The sequence below is a fragment of the Rosa rugosa genome, chromosome 6 (assembly GCF_958449725.1).
Source record: "Rosa rugosa chromosome 6, drRosRugo1.1, whole genome shotgun sequence".
Classification (NCBI taxonomy): domain Eukaryota; kingdom Viridiplantae; phylum Streptophyta; class Magnoliopsida; order Rosales; family Rosaceae; genus Rosa; species Rosa rugosa.
In genome coordinates, this window is record NC_084825.1 from 17162372 (window position 1) to 17182735 (window position 20364).

Sequence of the window (20364 nt, forward strand, 5' to 3'; positions counted from 1 at the left end):
ATGTTTTAACACTCTTCTTTTGGATAAAAATTGTTTGAAAAAATTAGCAGCTGTTTCTGCACATATTTGCATGATTTTTCATTTTTCCCTGCGTTTAAGTAATTTTTTATTTTGTTGTGATTCATGTGATGAAAGATTGCTTGCACAATGAGTCAATTGTATGTGGAACACGTGACTAAATTACTGGAAATTATGGCTTGTGAGTGGAACTATAAGATAAACAAAAAGAGTATGCAATCCATCATCTAGGAATTATGCACTGAATGTATAACTGATTATGATTACAACACCCTAAATCATGAATACCATCGACAGTAATCGCTGTACAAAACTTTCCTAGATTTGTCAAGGTGGTGGTGTTGTGGCTCCTCTTGTGTACTAGCTTTTTCCTTGAACTTCTTCTTCAAATCTTCTTTATTTTATTCTTTTGTTGGGTCAGAAAGCAAGGAGAGTCTGAACATAAGACATTGGTGCATGTTTATATTGATATACATACATGATAGTTGTACGTCCTGATTACAAAAGAGGTGTCATTTGGGGTTTAATATTTTTCTTGTTTGTTTGTGGAGCCATGTACCTTGGTCTTGTGATTTTTTTTCCGGTACGGTCTATTCTTGCCTTAGGTTTATATTATTATGAAGACTCATTTTCTCATGGCTTCTAGTATTTCAAAGTTGTACTTACACTATTTTGAATTATAATGTTTTGATTGATAAAAGTTGCATGTATGATTACTTTTAAACAATCGTATAGCTGGGAGATTCACAAAAGAATGGTAAAAGAAAGGATTACAAAACTTGGAAAGCAGAAGAGAGCAATATTTTGCTTCAACTCATGCTTGAAGGCGCCAAACTTGGATTGCGTGATATTAATGGTGTGATAAGCAAACAAACAGTAGAGGCGAAGCTACTTCCTAAACTTAAGGAAAAACTTGGTTATGAAATAATTTTTAGTCATTATCAAAGCAAAATGAAATGGTTTAAGAAACAATACACCAATTACTCTTAGCTTATGCGTCATAGTTCTGGATTTGGGTGGGACCCGATCACAAAGAGATTCACTGTTGATGATGAAGTATGAGCAGATTATTTGAAGGTGAGCTTATTGCCTTCTCATTTTATTCTAATTTTGGATTTATAATTATTTTGAATGGTTATCATCATATTGACAATTGTGTAATTTTTTTTATACTAGTCACATCCAATGCATGTGCATTTTCGAACAGAAACTTTTCCAGACTATGAGGACTTGAAAATTGCAGTTGGAAATGGAACTGCAACTGAAATGGGCTCAATCAGTCTAGGTGATGATCCAAATGTCATAACATATGCAACGGAAGAAAACGGACATTGGGAAATTGATGGATTTGTTTTTAATCGAACTACTAACATGTTTGTACAAGTTGAAAATGAGTCATCACACCAAGAAAACTCACAATCTCTTTCACAACAACTCTCCCAAGGTACCAATGCAGATGCTCCACCAAACAGCAGGACTCAAGGGAAAACGGAGTAAAACTAACTATGAAAATAATAGCGGCTCAAATGGGGCAACTGGTTAGGCTGAGGTTCTAGAAAACTTATCAAGTGGCATTGGTAAAATTGTCACAAGCTTTGATAAAATTTGTGGCTTTATGGAGAAGAGAAAATCAAGAGAGAGTGACCTTTTAGATGCTATGAAGGAAACCCCAGGATTAACTGATGAGACTTGTTTTATGGCTCTTGATTTGCTTAATATTAAAGCAAAGCAAAATTTCTTCTTGAAAATGACTCATGAACAGCGACATAATTGGATTACCTATAAACAAATGCAACAGGTGTGCATGAATCTCCACTAGCGACACCTAATAAGCAATAGGTTACGTTCTGTTATTAATTTTAAGTTATGGAGTTTGATTTTATTTTGTTTGAATTGAAGCTTGTTTTAAATGATTTTAAACTTATGTGTTGTGGATTACAACTTGATTTTTTGTTTGAATATTTATGATTTTTGATTTCATTTGAATGAATGTTAATATGAATAGTGACTTTAAAAAAAAAATATATGTATATGTGCTTTCTTTGTTAAGAATGTCTGAAATTGACATGTATGGAGCTGATGAAGAGGAAGAACAATTTATGAGGCTGTTAATATATTATTAACGGCAATATAAGCAGTGGTTTATGTGTTATACGACTTGTGTTCAGCATATGTGGTGAACGTATTAGACATTCACTGACTCGTCGACCAGTGACATCAAGTGGATATATATATATATATATATATATATATATATATATATATATATATATATATATGCACAAAATATTGGACAGATACCCTCAAATCTTTATAGAAGTATATAGAATGTATGCTGACGTGTTTCAAAAATTATGTAGCATTCTAAAAGTGAAAACACTTTTATGGGATACATGACACCTTTGTGTTGAAGAAATGCTTGTAACGTTTTCATTAGTTGTTGGCCAAAACAATCGATACAGTGAACCTCGATTGACTGATATTTGAGCGATCTCGTTTCACTGTAAGCAGAATTTTCAACAAAGTCATGAAGGCCTTGAATACAATAGCACCAAATTTTATGGCTAAACCTAAGTCCATACCACCTAACATAAGAGAAAATATAAGGTTATATCCTTACTTTAAGGTAAAAATGCACTTTTATTGATGATTATTTATTTCATTGTACAATAATGAAGATATTATTTCATTTTTTATTTTCAGCTATTATATATCTTTTTTCATTATTTCATGATTGCATCGGAGCTATAGATGGCACGCATATTTCAGCAACGGTAGTTGGACGTGAGGTAAGCAGATATCGAATTCGCCATGGGAAGATATCACAAAATGTATTAGCAGCTTCCAGCTTTGATTTATAGTTCATATATGTGATTAGTGGATGGGAGGGTTCCGCTCATGATTCAAAAGTGTTGAATGATGCGATTTCTAGATGAAATGGACTCAAAGTGCCACCAAGTATAGTTTTAAGTGCATAAATTTTTTTTAGAATATTTATTACAATTTATGTCATATAACATATATATAACATACTAATTGCATATGTTTTTTTTATTATTAGGTAAATATTACTTAGGGGACTGTGGATTTCCAAATCGATGCCGGTTTTTAGCTCCATGTCGAGGTACTCGATATTATCTCAAAGATTTTGCTGATGAAGGAAACCATCTTGTCAATGCAATTGAGTTATTCAATTTTCGCCATGCTACCTTGAGGAATGTAATTGAGAGAATATTTAAAATATTTAAGTCGCGTTTCACAATCTTTAAATCAACACCACCATTTCCATGTAAGACACAAGCAGAGCTAGTTTTGGCTTGTGCAGGACTGCACAATTTTCTTAGATAGGAATGTCATTCAGATGAATTTCCTCCTGAACCAGAAGAAGATCCGATAGACAATCACGAAGATAATTTTGAATGGAATGATTTTCAAACCCAAGATCAGCAAAGAGAGAATGCTAATGAATGGAGAATGAGTATTGCTACTCATATATAGACAGATGCCCAACCAAAAGCCAACAATGAAAACAATGACAATGAAGAAAGTGAAAATGAAGGAGAAGAATAAATCATATCATTGTTTCAGAGACATCTGCTTCTTTAGCATGAAACTTCATCAATGTTTTTTTTTTTTTTTTTCTTTCTCTTTTTTGGATACCTTTTGGTTTGGTTGATTATATTTGGAGATTTTTCCTTTATTTTCTTATATGTTTGTTTCATGACATTATTTGAGCTTCTTTGACTTCTACGCTAATGAACATTAGTTAACATCGCTATCGCATCGTATTTTATTCTCTGAGTAATAAACTAGTTTGGTTTTTTTTTTTTAAGTATTGTGAAATCTATGGAAGTCATTCATATGAAGTCTGAAGATTTTTATAAATCAGTAAAAAGTCTGTGGTAAAAATCAATGATTTTAAGAAATCAATAGAAGTCTGAACTTTTTAAAGAGTCCATGGATTTTTGAAAAAGTCTGTCATTTAAAAAAAGTCAACACAAATCCAAATACAATACACCCCCTTTTGATAGTTTTTATTTATTTTCTTCTTCTATTCAAGGAAAATAAGAATGTAATTTCTTTCGGGCGCATTGGTGGATGACGCGAAATACGAAGAAGGGACTACTGGGTGGAGCATGAATAAGGTAGGCGCATTTGCGCTTATGAGGAAAGGTTTTTGATTCCAATGATAGTATTTATTGTATCTATGAATTTTTGTATGACTATATTGTGTTAAATAGGTGGGTGATATTGCTAGAGGGGCCAACGGTGATGTTGGAGGTGTTGATGGTCTGATGGATGATGAGGAGAGAGGAGAAAGTGGGAGAATAGATTGAGAAGAAGAGTAAAATTTCAAGATCTCTGACAGCGCTTCATGTGTAGTAGCAGCAATAGTCTCACGAAAAGGGAAAGAATTTTCGTTAAAAATAACATGTCTTGACAAATAGACTTTACCAGTAGACAATTCTCTAGACATCTATATCCATGATAATTGAGAGAGCAACCTATAAACACATTGATTTGACCGAAGGGCTAACTTATGATCACTATATGGACATAAGCAAGGAAAACAGGCACAAGCAAATGTGTGTAGATAATCATAAGCAGGTACACGTTGAAATAATTTTTCATATGGAGAGGAAAGATTTAAAACACGAGTGGCCAACCTATTTATGAGATAAAGAGCAGTGTTTAAAGTCTCAAGCCAATATTGAGAAGGCATGGATGCATGAGCAAGTAAGGTGAGTCCAATATCAAGAAGATGATGATGTTTTCTTTCTGCATGCCTTTTTTTTTTTACGATGGTGTACCATTAGATTCGATAGTTGATGCATTTAGAAAGTAAAAACTGTTTAAAGTTTGCATTAACATATTCACCCCCATCGTCGGTTTAAATTGATTTAATGGTGCAATTGAATTGATTTTGAATATAGGCTTAGAAATTAACAAAAATGGAATAGACTTCATGCAATTTCATTGGAAAGATCCATGAGAATATCTAGAAAAGTCATCCACAAACAAAGCATAATATTTGAATCCTAGAATTGATAGTTTTGAAGAGGACCACACTTCAGAATGAACTATTTCGAAAGGAAAATGAGAAACAGACTCAGACAAAGAAAAGAATAATTTTGTAGACTTGCCCAACGGACGTGATGAACAGAAAGACATATAACTTGATCCTACCAGAGGTAAAACCTCTTTATTTAAAAGTTACTTCAAAATAGGCTGAGACGGATGACCAAGCCTTGAGTGCCACACTTGAGCATTGACTCGAATACCTAGAAAAGTAAGAGGATGTCCACGAGAAAAATGAATAGGATAGAGACCATTGCTACATTTTTCCTATAAATTTTTTCCTATAAAAGCATCTTCCCCGTCACGAGATCCGTCACACAAAAATGATCCAGATAAATCAGTAAAAAACAATTATTATCTTTAGTAAATCGATGAGCAGAAAGAAGATTAGATGAGGCATCTGGGCAATAAAGAATATCATGTAGTTTAAATGAAGAAGAGGTGGAGGAGAAAGTAGAGGAATCAAAGTGTTTAATGTTCAAACCTGACCCATCAACCACTCCACCAACACTGTCAGAACCATTGTATGCATGAGGAGTTCCCAGGTTGTCAACATCTGATGTGATATGAGAATTTGCACCAGTGTCTAGTAGCCAGGTGCTATTATCAAAATGAAAGGTGAGCTTAAGCAGCCATGGTAGAAAGACGCTTAGTAGGTACACGTCCTTGAAACACCAAATTCATGCGGTTGTAGCAATCTAAGGTAGAATGATCTGCCTTACCACATATCTGACAAGAAGGCCGATTCATTGGAAAGAAGCCAGGAGGACTAGAGAAGAGCACAACATTAGAAGGGCCTAGACCAAGGATTGAGGGAGTGCGAGAACCACTTTGTCCACCAGAAAAGGAGGAATATGCATTACGACCACGGCTAGACATTCCACGTCCACTTCCAGAGAAAGAACCACCACGACCACGGCTACCACCAATACGAGATTGAGAGGCATGAAGGGCTGTAACCACTAGTGTCAACTCTAATAACATTTTGATTTTGTAACTTACGTTCGACACTTAACAAAAGGGCCTAAAGTGCATCAAAAGTGATAGGAGTGTCTCTAGCTTGAGCAGAACTGATAGCAGTCTCATAAACAAAACCAACATTATTCATGACAATAGAAACCGAATCAGTTTCAGAAACGGGATTACCGGTAAGAGCAAGATTATCAGCAATACCATTGATTTTGTCCAAGAAGTTTGAGAGAGAGATCACCATGCATAGTGCGGAGAAGTTCACTTCTGAGTTGGAGAGTACGGTTTTGGCATGGAGAGGCATAACATTTCCCAAGGGAATGCCATGTTCCTACTAAAGAAGTAGAGCGAGACACTGTAGCGAGAACTGAGGGTATGAGTGATCCATTGATCCAACTCAGGACCATCTAGTCTTGGAGAATCCAAGCTTCATACTCTGGTTTGACCATATCAGTGATCTTCCTGTCTTTTTCCTTGAGGAAACACGGAGGACATTTGTTCGTTCCATCAACGAACCCCATCAGGTTGCGACCACGCAACATATGAGTGATTTGAGCAAGCCAAAGAGAGTAGTTGGTGCGATCCAACTTGATTGAGAGCAAGCTGGTGACAGTCACAATAACATTTCAATTGGAAGAGGAAGAGGCCATGATAGTAATAGAATGGGATTGAAGCAGGAGAAATGCATCACACACACCAATACAAGGTTGTTAAGGACCAACTTGTAGTGTTACATAGTTTCTTATCAAAAGATGAATAAAAGATGGCTACAAATCATACCAATACTTCCATCACTATGTTATCCTCTCCTTTGAGTGAATCAAGATACTGGAAATTCTGATCTACCTTATTTATGACTGCCAAGCACCAATGATCTTCTTTGTGGATAGAGGTGAATATCTGAGAAAAATCAATTTAGGCATGAATGTAACTCCAGCTAAAATGTATCTATAAGAGACTCCAAAATGAAATACTTTGTCATAATCGATGAGGCTATATCCCAGATTATGTTTACTAGTCAATGTTCAAACAGAGTTATAACCCTTCCCCCATTGATTAATTGCAATATAAAGTTCACAAGAAGATATGGTAAAATGTTTATGCATAGAGCCATTGGAGAGAGAACCATTTGTGGTATATAAATAGGCTACTGAATTGAGTGATAAATTAGATTACATGATGAAAAAGAAGGAAAAAAAAAAGGGGGGGGTGGAGTGTCCCAAACCTTGTTGAAGAAAAACGTGGAAAAGAAATATCATTTCAAAAACTTAGTCGGATCTCTTTTCTCTCTCTCTTTCAGCAACTGAAAGTAGACGTTTATGACCTAGAGAAAAGAAGTGTACATGGATCAATTAATAACACCAGCTATTAAAGTACCTATCCACAAGAACAAAATGTACTGAAGAAAGACACAACTTTGTCGTTATTAATAATAATAATCCATAGTAATTTGATAGATTGTTATCTAAAATCACCTTATCATCCAACCATTGGCGTGGTTTAAGGCACTACAAATCTTTACCAGTGATTTCTACGTTTAAGTACTTATCAGTTACCAGGACCTCGCTGCATGGAGGAATCCAGAGAATATTCGAGTTTCAAATACACTAACATAGGCATTACTACGTATTCATCCACTGAAGAAAAATACTTTCTCAACCGCATTATGTTCCTCCTCATTAAGAAGACTTGGGTCCCCGCTTCCACCATCACTAGAGTAAACGGAAAACCCTGTCCCATAGGAAGGAACTCATTCTTGGTGAAAAGTAGAAGACCTTAGCCTAAGCATCTTCATCATCATGAATACTCAAGGTTAGTATCTTATTTTGATATTTTTGACATTCAAGATAGCATATACTGGTATCTAAATGTTCTGTGATTGATCCTTGTGTTCTTAGTTTTACATCTAACATAAGCTAGCTACAAAAACAATGAATATGGACAGCTAAATAATATAGAAAGCTATAGTTGACTAACGTAAATTAAAGATGAACATTAGGTGGTTTATCAACTAATGATGTTTCAAACAACGAACTATTCCCATGAAAACACAAAATACACAAATACAATACTGCCTTGTGGCAATTAACGCAAGGAATTTGATTTTACATTGTGTTTGATGTCATCCTCGCTTTTTATTACCATAGTTAGGTCAGACTCCTTGTTTTGCCAAATAAATGCCTTGTTAATTGAAGTAAAATGTCTAACTGTAACGTTTTTAGAAGGGTGACACTAACAATTACAGAAAATAAATCGATAAATTGTCTATGTTATACTTGTTAGCTTGAGTCCAATAGTTCACGGCATTTGCATCCTTTTCTGTTTCACTTTCTTTCACTTCATTTGCACCCTTTTCTGTTTCATCATTTTCCACTTCCAGTTTTCTGAAGTTCTCACTCAATGTTTGCACTTCCACTTCCAAACTTTTGTTTTTCGCATCATTTCCTTTCTTCTTCTTTACAGGCAGCCTAGATGAGAAACATGAGAAATTAGATCAAAGTGTTATGGTTACAGCGTACAACTACTTGAACGCCAAAAAAAAAGAGGTAAAAGTTCAGTGATGCAATGGCAGTTGAAAACGCTCACATCATATCAAAAGAAATTCAAATAAACCCTTTCATTTGTTCATTTCTTACATTCTCAGTATCATCATTACAAAAAATAAGAACAAAAGAGATCAGGGAGAAAAACTTGGATCTTGAAAAGAAAAGAAAAATCAGAAAGACTTAGATATCTGAGAGAGTCAGTCTAACAACCAGAGGCTCCAGCTTCTTTTCCTTCTAAAGTAAAAGGAAAGAAAACTATCTGAATTAGTCTCAATCTATAGCAAAACAATCACTGCCTAAACTTCCATATCATTTTCAATCCATATCATTCATTTTGGAAGGAGCGTCTATACAGATAAGGAAACATAAGGGGAAAACAAAAGTAAAAAAAAGAAATGGAAACTGCATGCTTCTTTAAGCTGATTCATTACTTGCAAGAATTTAAAACTAACAGACACCCAAAACCAACAATTCTAAAGTTTTCCTCCAAGTCTTCAAATTGACCTCTTGAAGCCTTCAGCTCGAGATTTGTACAATTCAACAAATCAAACTCTAATTAATCGATGCCTTTGAAACAACCAAAAATTAACTTCAAACAAGTCTGCATTCATTCATCCATTCATTCAAGTAGAACACTAAAACCACTACTAGAATTATGGCCCAGAAATCGGCCAAAAACCGATGAGAAACAAAAACCCGACCGATGTCTTTGTGGGTGATGAGAAAGATCCGGAAAATGCAGACATCGGTTTTTAGCCGATGTCTAGTATTCGTGTAGACATCGGTTCCTAATTATAAATCGATGTAAATAGGTTTAAATGATAACAAACTTACATGTTTTACTATTGTTAAATCCACATTTTATTGTATTTAATGCTTAAAGAAATATAGATTACACAACACAAGTTTGCGTTTTAACATCGTTATTGATTTAAGAACCGATGACTGATACTGTTACAGACATCGGTTCCCATTTTGGAACTGATGTCTGGTACTCAGTAACATATCGTTTTCGACAAAAAATCGATGTTTGTATATTTTAGTAACATCGATTTCCATTTTGGAATTGATGTCTGGTACTCAGTAACATATCGTTTTCGACAAAAAATCGATGTCTGTATATTTCAGTAACATCGATTTTCATTTTGGAACTGATGTATCTGTATTACTAGACATCAGTTTTTATGGTTAAAACTGATTTCAACTTTATATCTAGACATCACATTCTATAAAGAGGATGATGTCCACAAAATATGTAGCTGCTGTTATAAATTGCAATTTCAATAGTTGACAAGAGTGATTTGAATATTGGAGTATTATATCTAAAATCATCATCCTTAACAGTTTACAAAATGGGCAAAATAAAACCCCAATTCACCTACTACAAGGCTAGCCTAGCAATTAGTATTCATGTTTGTTCATAATTGCTACAAAAAAATTAATTAAAAGCTAGCCTAACTCAAAATCAAGAAACTGGTCAGAACCTACAGCAGAGTCTGTAAGTAGTCGACTACTTCAATGCGGACCTCGTCAAGTTGTTGTTGGGTATACCATTTTCGATCCTTTACCGCCCACTACAAATATATATAACAATGTAAGTCATGACAGCACCACACAAAGCAGCAGAAGAAATTGACCGACTCGTTAACTGAAGTTTTAAAATCTAGAATTCCAATCCTTAGCAGCAGCAACATAAACTTGATTGCAGAAAGTGAGACAAACATAGTAATAGCAATCTTCAATTATATAACAAAGCAGCAGCTAGCTAGAAGCTAAAACTTGAACAAGATAAACAAAAGCATAAATGTATCTAGATAAATTTCCAAAAGGCCAAGTGTACAATATCCAAAATGAATTACGTATGTGTCTTCTAGGTTGATGAAAGAATGGTTAATACTAGCAATGGTCCCCGCGCTTTTCCGCGGGATTTGTTGCTTCTACATATATCACACATTAATCAAAATGGTGCATCAAACAGTAATACAGTAATGCTTCTACATATATCACACATTAATCAATATCTGTGCTTCCAAGCAACTTGAAAAACACAAAAAAAAAAAAAAGACAATCCTTTGTTGAGTCCGTAGCATAAAGGTGCTCCTTACATATTTTCAAACAAACAGTAAAACCTTAAGAACATATATTAGCTATGTTCATGATCATACGTCTCAAATACAATGAGAAAAAAGTAATTATTAGTTAGTCTCAAGTACCACTAGTAAATGAGCCCGCGCTTTGCTGCGGGGTTTTTTTTATGACTAATCGGAAAGTGGTGATTTGTTTTGAAGTATTCTTCCAAAAACGAACATGTAATTATCTCATATGAAATATGAAGAGGAAGACAAAATTACAGGCATAGTAATTATAAGAAGAAAGGATGTCCAGATCAGGAACCAAATCAAAATAAAACTATAACAATAGAAAATCAAAAGATGACATGTAGAATGCAGGATTCGAGTTTTTCTTTTTGTCTTTTGAGATATCTCAACTGTCTTTCAATACGCTCCTGATCAAGCAGAGTTTTAGTTATTGCTCTGTTTGTTCCATTGGTACCAAATGATTAGAGGAATCAAGCCCAATTGCATACATCTAATTCAAGCATAACATTTATTTTTCAAAGAAAAGATCCAAATTTACCAACCATACCTCAAAAGAGTAAACTGAGTAGTAGCAAGTTTGAGATTTTGAGCAGGAAATGTGCAGTAAAGTGTCAAAAGAGGCTGGCTTTCCCAACTTCTTGAATATAAGCAACCCCTAAGCAGCTATTACAGAAAAAACCACAGATCAGACTTTCAAAGCTTAAAGACAGACAGAAAGATAACTACTAACAACAACAATAATCAATGAAGGCGTTTTCTTCATTGAAAGATTAAATTTTATAAGACTTTCAAGCAGGGTACTATAGTTTGAATTACAAACTAAATACAATTGATAAACTGCAAAGTTACCATCATCGATAAAATCCATGCGATAAAATTTAAATGTGTCCTTTATGGAATCAAGCTCAAAAAGAATTCAAATGTTCTATGTTTTTGGTAATAAAATTAGCACTGAATATGTAATAGCCATAGAAATTAAAGCGACTATATGAGAGCACATGCATTTACAAAGCATTTACAAATCACAATCTCAACAGAGGCCAAGTTTATCAGTATTCAAAGCATTGTCCTATGCATCCGAGAACAGAAGCCAATATCCATCAGGTGTGTGTGCATGTGGTGAGATACCAAATTGGCTGTGAAATTTAATCCCTTTTTCCCCCCAAATTGGCTGTATTTACATTTTTCAAAAGACAGATATTCTAACCAAAGATGTTATTTATATACAAATTAAAAAGTGGTTAGTTCTTGTGAAAATATCTTACATTTCAAGATTGAACCAATCATTCCATATGAGTTCTTCAAATGTGTAGTCTGTTGCTTCAGATGTGTACTACTTATGGATTTCGAGAAGATGTATAGCACCAAGGTCGAGCTTGTAACATACTGCAAGTTACTACTAATAAAGAGAAGTCCACCTGCAAACAGAGCAACGATAACTTCAAATCAACCATTAACTAAGAGTTTAGTTATTTAGTCATTAATACTGTAAGACGTACATTCAAGTACCAGGCCTTAAACTTGATTATGCTCAGTAAAAAATGTAAACTAAAGGCAAGACTCAGTAAAAATCTTACCCAATCATGGACTTGTTCCTCTCCATGAGTTTAGTTTGTGTCTGCATTTCTTACTCCCTTTTGGTAGCCCTAGATTTCCAGATCCGTAGACCACCACAAAACGAAAACAAAACCATAACTTTCCTAGATATTACAGCTTCAACTATATTTGCAGTTCATTATCATGAGTACAAACACACGGCAGAATATATAGATAAAGCAAATATCAATATTGATTTCTATAATTACCACCTATCTTCTAGAGTGAGTGTTAAATCAGTAATACACAACCTCTTTACAAAGCAAAATCAAGCAGTTTAACAATCTCTTTAAATCAGATAATGCATGACCAAAAATAATAATAATAATAAAATATAAACAAACCAAATACAATCAGTTCTCATCAAAAAAAAAAAAAAAAAAAAAAAAAACCAAATACAATTAGTAAGCTGTACAGTTGTAATGCATAGCCTCAAAAATTTGTTTACCTGGATCAATAACAGTTAAGGAATCTGACTGCAAACTGTTCCCCAAATCTGCAAAATAAAATGACAACAGATAAAAAATTTGATATTACATTAGCTGTACATATTGTAAAGGGAATACAGGAATATTGTAACAGTACTTTATACTTCATACCTGAATAACAATACAAAACCAAGATAATATTGAGCAGCAGACAAAGGAACAGCAGCAGAAAAATGTTGGCAAAAGTTTTTTGCATATAATCTGCAAGAACGAAACAATTTTGAATTATTGAATGTAAAGAAAACAAAATATATACAGACAACCAAAATTGTTGGATGTACATTGCAGAAAAGAAATTAAAGAAACAATTTTTTCACAGAAAACATGGAACTATCTGAACAAATTGTTAATTAGATCAAACTTCTTTAGATATTATTCTTGTTTCATTTCCACTTCATCATTAAACAGTAAAATTACTTCATCATTAAACTCTAAAATGCAATAAAATGTATGTAAGGCTGTAAGCGGTTCCATTAGCAAACTGAGACTATTATGTGTAGCAAACTGAAACAATAATGTGGCATCCCAACCCATCAATCAACTTGATCTTAGAGAAAGCCAGGGCCGGCCCTGTGAGTGAGGCTCAAGGCGGAAAAAAATTCGAGGCCCCAAAATGTGCTTCAATAAATTTGCAAGGTTAACACAAAAATTCTTCAAGCTATCTCTAATTGCAGACATATAGAAAGCCTCAGAGCCCAGGCATATAGCAAATTTTCAACAGATATTGAATGAAACAGAGAAAAAAGAAACACAAATAGAGAAGTAAAGCACCAAAATTTTTTCAAAACTGAAAAGAAAAATCTTCAAAGATATTACCTTTTTGACTTTTTCATCTGACCATCTCATAGTTTCCTGCTTCTTCTCCTTTTGGGTTCCCTTTCGACTTTTCTTCTTCAGCCACAGTTGGAAACATTTTGGGAGGTCCAATCACAATTGGATTTTTATCTTATAGCCCCAGACTCAACTTTTTGGGATCAACACTGCTAGCTCTCCGTTCCCAGTCTAGCTGAAGTTTGAGAGCTCCAAGTACTTCAATACAATTGAAACGGAGAAATAACCCAGCTATGGAAACTTGAATCACTTCAAAAGAAGCGAGTTGCATTCAAGCAAAGAAACCAGCTTCCATTGCTTGTAAGATTGAAGCAATATTGAACCTTGAATTGAGAACTGGGATTTGTATGGGCTCGGACACATCGATGTGGTACATCTTGATGGCAACGACTGTATATCAGAGAAACAGTCAGGAGCCACATGTAATTAGAAAAAGTGGGAATCTTGAGCATGATGGGTTCCAAAAGCAAAGACTTTCAAATCTAGAAACCAGAGAAACCTCATTTGCATCAAAACACCATAAAGACTAAAGATTTACAAGTCCCACTAAGCAAATCTATAAGCTGGATCTCAAAAAGAGGAAAGCACCTGTTGATAACAAGAACACCCAAGAAGAAACTGGCAATGCAAAACAGAGAAAACCCATCTGGTGGCGATTCCATTGCCGACCTTGTGAGGTCTGCTCAGACCCATTTCATTCACAAAGGCTTCAGCTTTAAGGAACCTTCTTCTCTTTGCTTAACCTTTTGCCAGTGAGGTGGGGTTGAGGAGCGATATGAAGGAGACAGAAGCGAACCCATTAGAGAATAGGATAATCAATAGAAAAAAGAAAAAGAAAACCACTTCCAATCAGCTCAATACAGAACATTTGAGTACCTGGACTTTGGATCTTCCAAAATGGGTAGCGAAAAATTGAAGATGGCTAGCTCAGATCTGTAAATTTTGAGATCTCGCCGCACTCGATGTTGACCTCTTCGAGCTTGCAGGGGTACAAGGAGAAGTAGCCGTCGGTGAAGGGAGAGAGAGAGATTGATTGTGTGATGCCCCGGAAATTAGTATTTTCCGAGGATTTTCCGGAATTTAGATTGTGGTTATTGGACGGTTTCGTGGCTCGTGGATGGAGCGGAAGTGTTTCGGGCGAATAATTATTCGAAAAGTATGACTTTAGGGGGGTTGCTAAGGTTGACTTTTGATACGTTGGGATTCTCCGAAAACTTCCTTCACGAAAGTTGTAGAACGCGTCGATACGAGTTCGTGGATATGTGGAACGCGGAAATCGGAGTTAGTATGAGAAAGTTATGGCCATTGGAAGGAATTTCCATTTTGGTATAAATAGAAGTTTCCCGAAGGAGAAACTTACTATTTTCATAAGTTTCCTTTTCCGGAAAAACCATTTCCTTTCTCTCTCTTTTCTCTCGGCTGCTACCTTCAGAATCGAAGATATCCGGCTGACCCGACCCGGACCCGGTCGATCCGACCCGACTTTTCCGGCGAGCTCCGGCCATCTCCGGCGACGAGACTTTCCAGATCAGTTCGCCTCCTCCGTGCGCTCCTCCCTGTGGTGTTCTCTAGCGCCGATTCTCGGTGGTGACGGCGATAGAAGGCGGTGCAGATTGGAGTTTTCGGACCCGACCGGAAATCCCTATTCCGACGTCGGCAAGGCTTCGAGTTTTCTTGGTTGAGCTCAGAGCAGCCTCGCCGATCGATCCTTGGTGTTTGTTTGGATCGATTCACGTGAAACTTCGATCAACTCAGTTGGGATTACTGTTCACGGCTTGTGAGGTAGTTTTCGATCCCTTAAGCTTGTTTTCTGACTTCGAGCTAGTTATGAGAATCCACAAGCATGCTTAGATGAAGCTTTTTGATGTTGGGAGTTTTGTGAAATAATGAGTTTTGGCCGGTGGCGGTGCTCCACCGTCTGTGGTGGCGTTCTGGCGGTGTTCCGGCCACTTAAGGAACTGTTTGTGGTATTATATATGTTCTACTCGTTGATACGAGCGTTTCGATATATAATATGCAAATTTTGGAGTTCGTATGGAATTGTTATGATTTTTGCAGTTTCATACCGATCGATTTATTCGATCCGTGAGGATTTGAGCGTCCGGTCGACATGTGGTTTGGTCACATCGATCATGGACGTATTCCGGAGACTTTGGGAGGTCTCGGATGTGGTTTTGCCTCGATTGGCACCACTTTGGGGATTTTAGTTCAAAACAGAGGTTTCGGACTTAAATCGTTTGTGAATCGTTACTGATTTGAGGTCATTGGTGATTAGGTGCTTCTAAAGGTGAATTGGACGAGTTGTTGGTGATAGTTTTGGTTCGGTTCTGTATAGAAGACGCAGCGGGAGTTTCGAGGTGAGTAATCTCACAAGGTTCATTTTGGAACGGAACACCTTATCGTTTTGTGAGTTATTGATTTAACTGCAAATTATATGTTTTGGTGGTTTGTGGATTTATGAAAACAATAGGCATGAATGATGCGTTTTATTGTTTTGGGTTGTGGCTTTTGGAAAACAAATGACTTGGGATTGTTGATTCGATTTGTTTTGAAAAGCGTTGAGATTTGTGTATGGAAACAATATGCATGAAATGATGCTTTTTATTGTTTTGTGGCTTTTCAGAAAACAATGATTATGGAAATGTCGATTTCGATTGTTTTGAAAAGCGTGAGATTTGTGTAATGTTTTTGAGTCCTGTGTGACTGTTTTAATGATTTGCTCCAAGGGACTGTGCGGCCCGAGGAACGAAGGTCTATGACCTTGGGCAGAATATCAGGTAATCACGTCTTTGGCCGGACGAGTGGTTACGTTCAGTCAGAGCTCTAGTCTGTCTGCCATCTAGGTAATTCATGGGGTAACGGGAATTGGTTATTGATAACTCATGACATTACGTGTTTTTAGGGAATAAAGTGTGAGTTGCTTCCTTATTAACGGTTTTTAAGGGGACAAGGTGTAAGTTGTTTTCCTTATTAACGACTTGGTACGAATTGGTACGTTTTGGTTCGTTATGGTACGATTGATAGAAATCAAGGTGTGAGTTGCTTTCTATGTTATTTTGATAGAATTCAAGTGTGAGTTGTTTTCTATGGTACGTTATGGTACGATTGATAGAAATCAAGGTGTGAGTTGCTTTCTATGTTATTTTGATAGAATTCAAGTGTGAGTTGTTTTGAGAATAATGTTTAAACTGAGATTGTTTGTTTTAATGTAATCTCCTGAACTAAATTTCTATGCAGGGATTACTATGATTTTATCGATTGTTTTAATGTAATCTCCTGAACTAAGTTATATGCAGGGATTATTGCTTTTTGAATCGATTGTTTTAATGTAATCTCCTGAACTAAGTTATATGCAGGGATTACTGCTTTTTGGATTGTTGTTTTGATGTGATCTCCTGAACTAAGTCTCAATGCAGGGATTATTGATTTTACTTAATTTGATTTTTTTAAGTGTGGTTGTGGTTGTGATTTGGTGTGAGTTGTTTCGAGTTACTCATACGGGCTTGCAAAAGCTTACCGGGTTTGTTGTGTGACAACCCGGTGCACCATTCCAACGGTGTAGGGGTTAATCCTGCAGGGTAGGATAATCGGGGCTGAAGCCGAGGTAGCTTGTTGGCAACAGAACAGGTAGGAAGCAAAATTGATTGGCCTTGCCAATGTTATGACTTCCGCTATGTAGTATACTCTGAGGAGCTTTTGCGTTTTATCTTGTTGTGGACAATTTAATTCGTAAGCTTATGTAATATATGACTCTGTGGGCGGGTCAATATTGACATAGTGGGTTCAGGGCATCAATATGTATGTTGTATAAAGGGAAAAAGTTTTCCAGGTATTTGATATTGATGGCTGAACGTTCACGCATGTATAATTATGGGGTTATATATCGATTTTTAATTGTGTTAAAAATCAGGGGCGTGACAGATTGTGCTTACAATCGAGCTTGAGAGAGTTGAAGGGAATGGAGGTGCCCAAGATGGCTAGCTCAGAGGCGGAGGAGGAAGACGAGGAGGTCGGGTGAAAATGAGTTAGGGTATGGGAATGACTAAAAGTCAATGCAAGTCGTGTGAGAAAAATAACTAAGTGTGGGGGGAATGAAATTTTAAGTCCTGCGTTTCTCAAATTTTTCAACTTAGTCCCTCCGCGTTTTTGTAAATTTTTCGTACGAAACTTTTCTCATTGGTTTCTTTGGTGACTGATGTCCATAATAACAATAGAAATCGGTTTCTTCACAAACTGATGTTAACATGATTTTTAACATCAAGTGCAATCCTGACCGATTTAATAGTGGTGATGTCTAATGACATTATTCTAGTAGTGAACAGTAAAACCTGTATTTACAATAGAACACATAATGCAAAGATCACCAATTCAGTAATTCAACATTACCAAGAGTTCAAACAGAAGCTATAGAACTCAAATTCAAACTTTTCTATAAAAAAAAAACCAAAACAAAAATAATCAAGGATCAAGCATTATCACCCATTTCCGATTTGGATATCACAGTTATTGAATTCATTATCACCATCAATCCAAGAATTTGAAAATGATATGTCCTAAACTCCTAATTTAGGATTGAAACCAGACACCAATTTATATTTAAATACATTAAAACCTATTTTAAATTCAGTTTACTCCCCTGAACTTTAGGCCTAAAATCAGATTGGTCACTCTTTCTGAAAATCGATTACGATGGTCCCTATACTCTCAAATGACATCACCCGAATCCAAAATTTGAATTTGGCTTGAAACATGACGTCAGCTGTTGAGTTGGAGCCGACATGGGGGCCCACTTTTCAGTTTTTTCAACCCACAAGAAGGGCAAAACGGACATTTTCACAATAAAATGATTTTTTATAAAAAAGAAAAAGAAAAAAAAAAGATGTCTTCGTTTTCTTATGAACCTCCAATTCCCTTTCCTCCTCTTCCTCCTTCTTCTTCCGAACCCATCAAAAACCAACCATCGTCAAAGAAGTCTTATCAATTCCCATAACTGTATCACTCAATTTCCACATCTAAAGACAACATTGATATCATATTACAAAGAAAAGCAAATGTCACAGAGTGATCACCTGCCTAGTAGCATTACAAACCCATAATCACAATCCATATAAGCTCAAATGCACATCTTCAAACACAAATTGAAGTTCGAAACCCATAATCACAATTCACAACATCTTCCACTATACCCCAACCAGCAATTCGAGGATCATATGCTGCTTTCACAAAATTCTCACAAATTTGAGGCAGCGATAATCCACTAGAGAATCGGCTCTTTAACTGATCAGCTATCTGGGAAACCAAAAATCACAGCTCTTTCAAATTCAACACCGAACACTGTAAATACACACAATCAAAAGCAAAATGTGAGAATGGATCAAAACCTCGCCGCGCAATGTCATGGTCAAGACACTTCCTTTCTTGACCCGCTTCCAAGGATAAGCAATGAGCATCCGAAGCTTGACGACGAAGCTCTTCCAGAGGCTCACCTCCTGAAACTGAAACTCGCTGCTCGGATAGTTCTTGTCCTTCGTAGCTTTGCAATTTCGGCATCAATTTTAGCCTCAGGGGCCGAAACGCTGCCATTTTCGGTCTATTCGTCTGGTTTGGTCGTAGAAGATGAGTCGTCGAAGGCGTGGACGGAGAGGCGGCGACGGAGAAAGAGATGAGGAGGAGAGTGAGAGAAGACAGAGGAATTGCTTAAGGGGTTCTTGGAAGACAGAGGTGTCGGTGAAGGGGGCGGCGGACATGGAGGTGTCGGGGGAGACGACGTCGTTGCTGTCGGAAGAATTGATGGGTCTGGGTCTTTTCCGGTCCGACTCAAAGCTAGTGAGGAAGTTGTTGATGACCTGACCCGAGCGGGTGCTCTGGAGCTGGATCTGGGATTGGCTGCAGGTGTGGATGCCCAGAGGTCGCTTGGAAGCTCTATTTGCTTCCATGGTCGCTTCACAGAGAGAGAGAGAGAGAAGATTGGGGGGAGAGAGAGAGAGAATATAGAGAAAATTTTTTTAAAAAAGAGAGAAAAAATTAGAAAAATTAGAAATGTCCATTTTGCCCTTATTGTGGGCCCCCATGTCGGCTCCAACTCAGCAGCTGACGTCATGTTTTGAGCCAAATTCAAATTTTGGACTCGAGTGATGTCATTTGAGAGTATAGGGACCATCGTAATCGATTTTCAGAAAGAGGGACCAATCTGATTTTAGGCCTAAAGTTCAGGGGAGTAAACTGAATTTAATCCTTAAAATAGACTGTATAACTGATAATCAAGTTGTATCAAACAAATGGAAGGTTCATAAATATGTCTTCATTTCGTCAAAACTATCTATATATGTGATAAAATGAATGAATAGACAAGAGAGCATCTCTAATAGTAATATAAATCAAAACAAAAGCACTAATCAATTCAATTCATAATTGCAATTGAAAACTAAATGATTCGAATCAAAAATTGAATCAATGAATTGAAAAATTGAAAAGTAAACACTTACCAACAGTGTTTGAGAGAAAGATTCGAATGATTCTTCGATGGAAACAACAAACAGGTAAGTATGAATAGTTGTTTGTATATACTGCAATCCTCTAGTAAATTATTAACAAATAAAGCACCCTAATTCTAATGCCTTATCCTAATGATGAAAATCTTGAGGAGGCTTTATTTCCTAGCAATTTAGCATGGGAGGTACACTCCACATATACTATCAATATTTCACATATAATCAGTTCATCCAAGTCTCAGAGAAA

General features: G+C 36.2%; 1 protein-coding gene and 1 long non-coding RNA gene across 4 annotated transcripts; one reads left to right on the plus strand and one right to left on the minus strand.

Moving 5' to 3' along the window:
• The first annotated feature begins 1011 nt into the window (after window positions 1-1011).
• On the plus strand, window positions 1012-1515 carry LOC133716301 (uncharacterized protein At2g29880-like). The gene is made up of 2 exons (XM_062143007.1): window positions 1012-1074; window positions 1195-1515. Exons 1-2 carry the CDS (start codon window positions 1012-1014, stop codon window positions 1513-1515), a joined length of 384 nt encoding a protein of 127 aa, XP_061998991.1.
• An 8202-nt stretch (window positions 1516-9717) lies between these two features.
• Window positions 9718-14649, minus strand: LOC133717178 (uncharacterized). Of its 3 annotated transcripts, XR_009849453.1 has the most exons (8): window positions 14215-14649; window positions 13612-14016; window positions 12907-12996; window positions 12756-12803; window positions 12289-12357; window positions 11977-12129; window positions 11259-11374; window positions 9718-10186 (listed from the first exon to the last, which is right to left on the minus strand). It is a non-coding gene; the product is annotated as an uncharacterized LOC133717178 (long non-coding RNA). The 3 variants fall into 3 exon arrangements; XR_009849452.1 differs by lacking the exons at window positions 13612-14016; window positions 14215-14649 and having other exon boundaries at window positions 12907-13227; XR_009849454.1 differs by lacking the exons at window positions 11259-11374; window positions 13612-14016; window positions 14215-14649 and having other exon boundaries at window positions 12907-13227.
• Between the last annotated feature and the right edge of the window lie 5715 nt (window positions 14650-20364).

Excerpts from the sequence above, each read along its gene's own strand:
- LOC133716301 (XM_062143007.1), top strand. The coding sequence starts at position 1,012 with ATGCGTCATAGTTCTGGATTTGGGTGGGACCCGATCACAAAGAGATTC. Across the intron at positions 1,075-1,194 it reads GATTCACTGTTGATGATGAA|TCACATCCAATGCATGTGCA; the intron begins GTATGAGCAGAT and ends TTTTTATACTAG.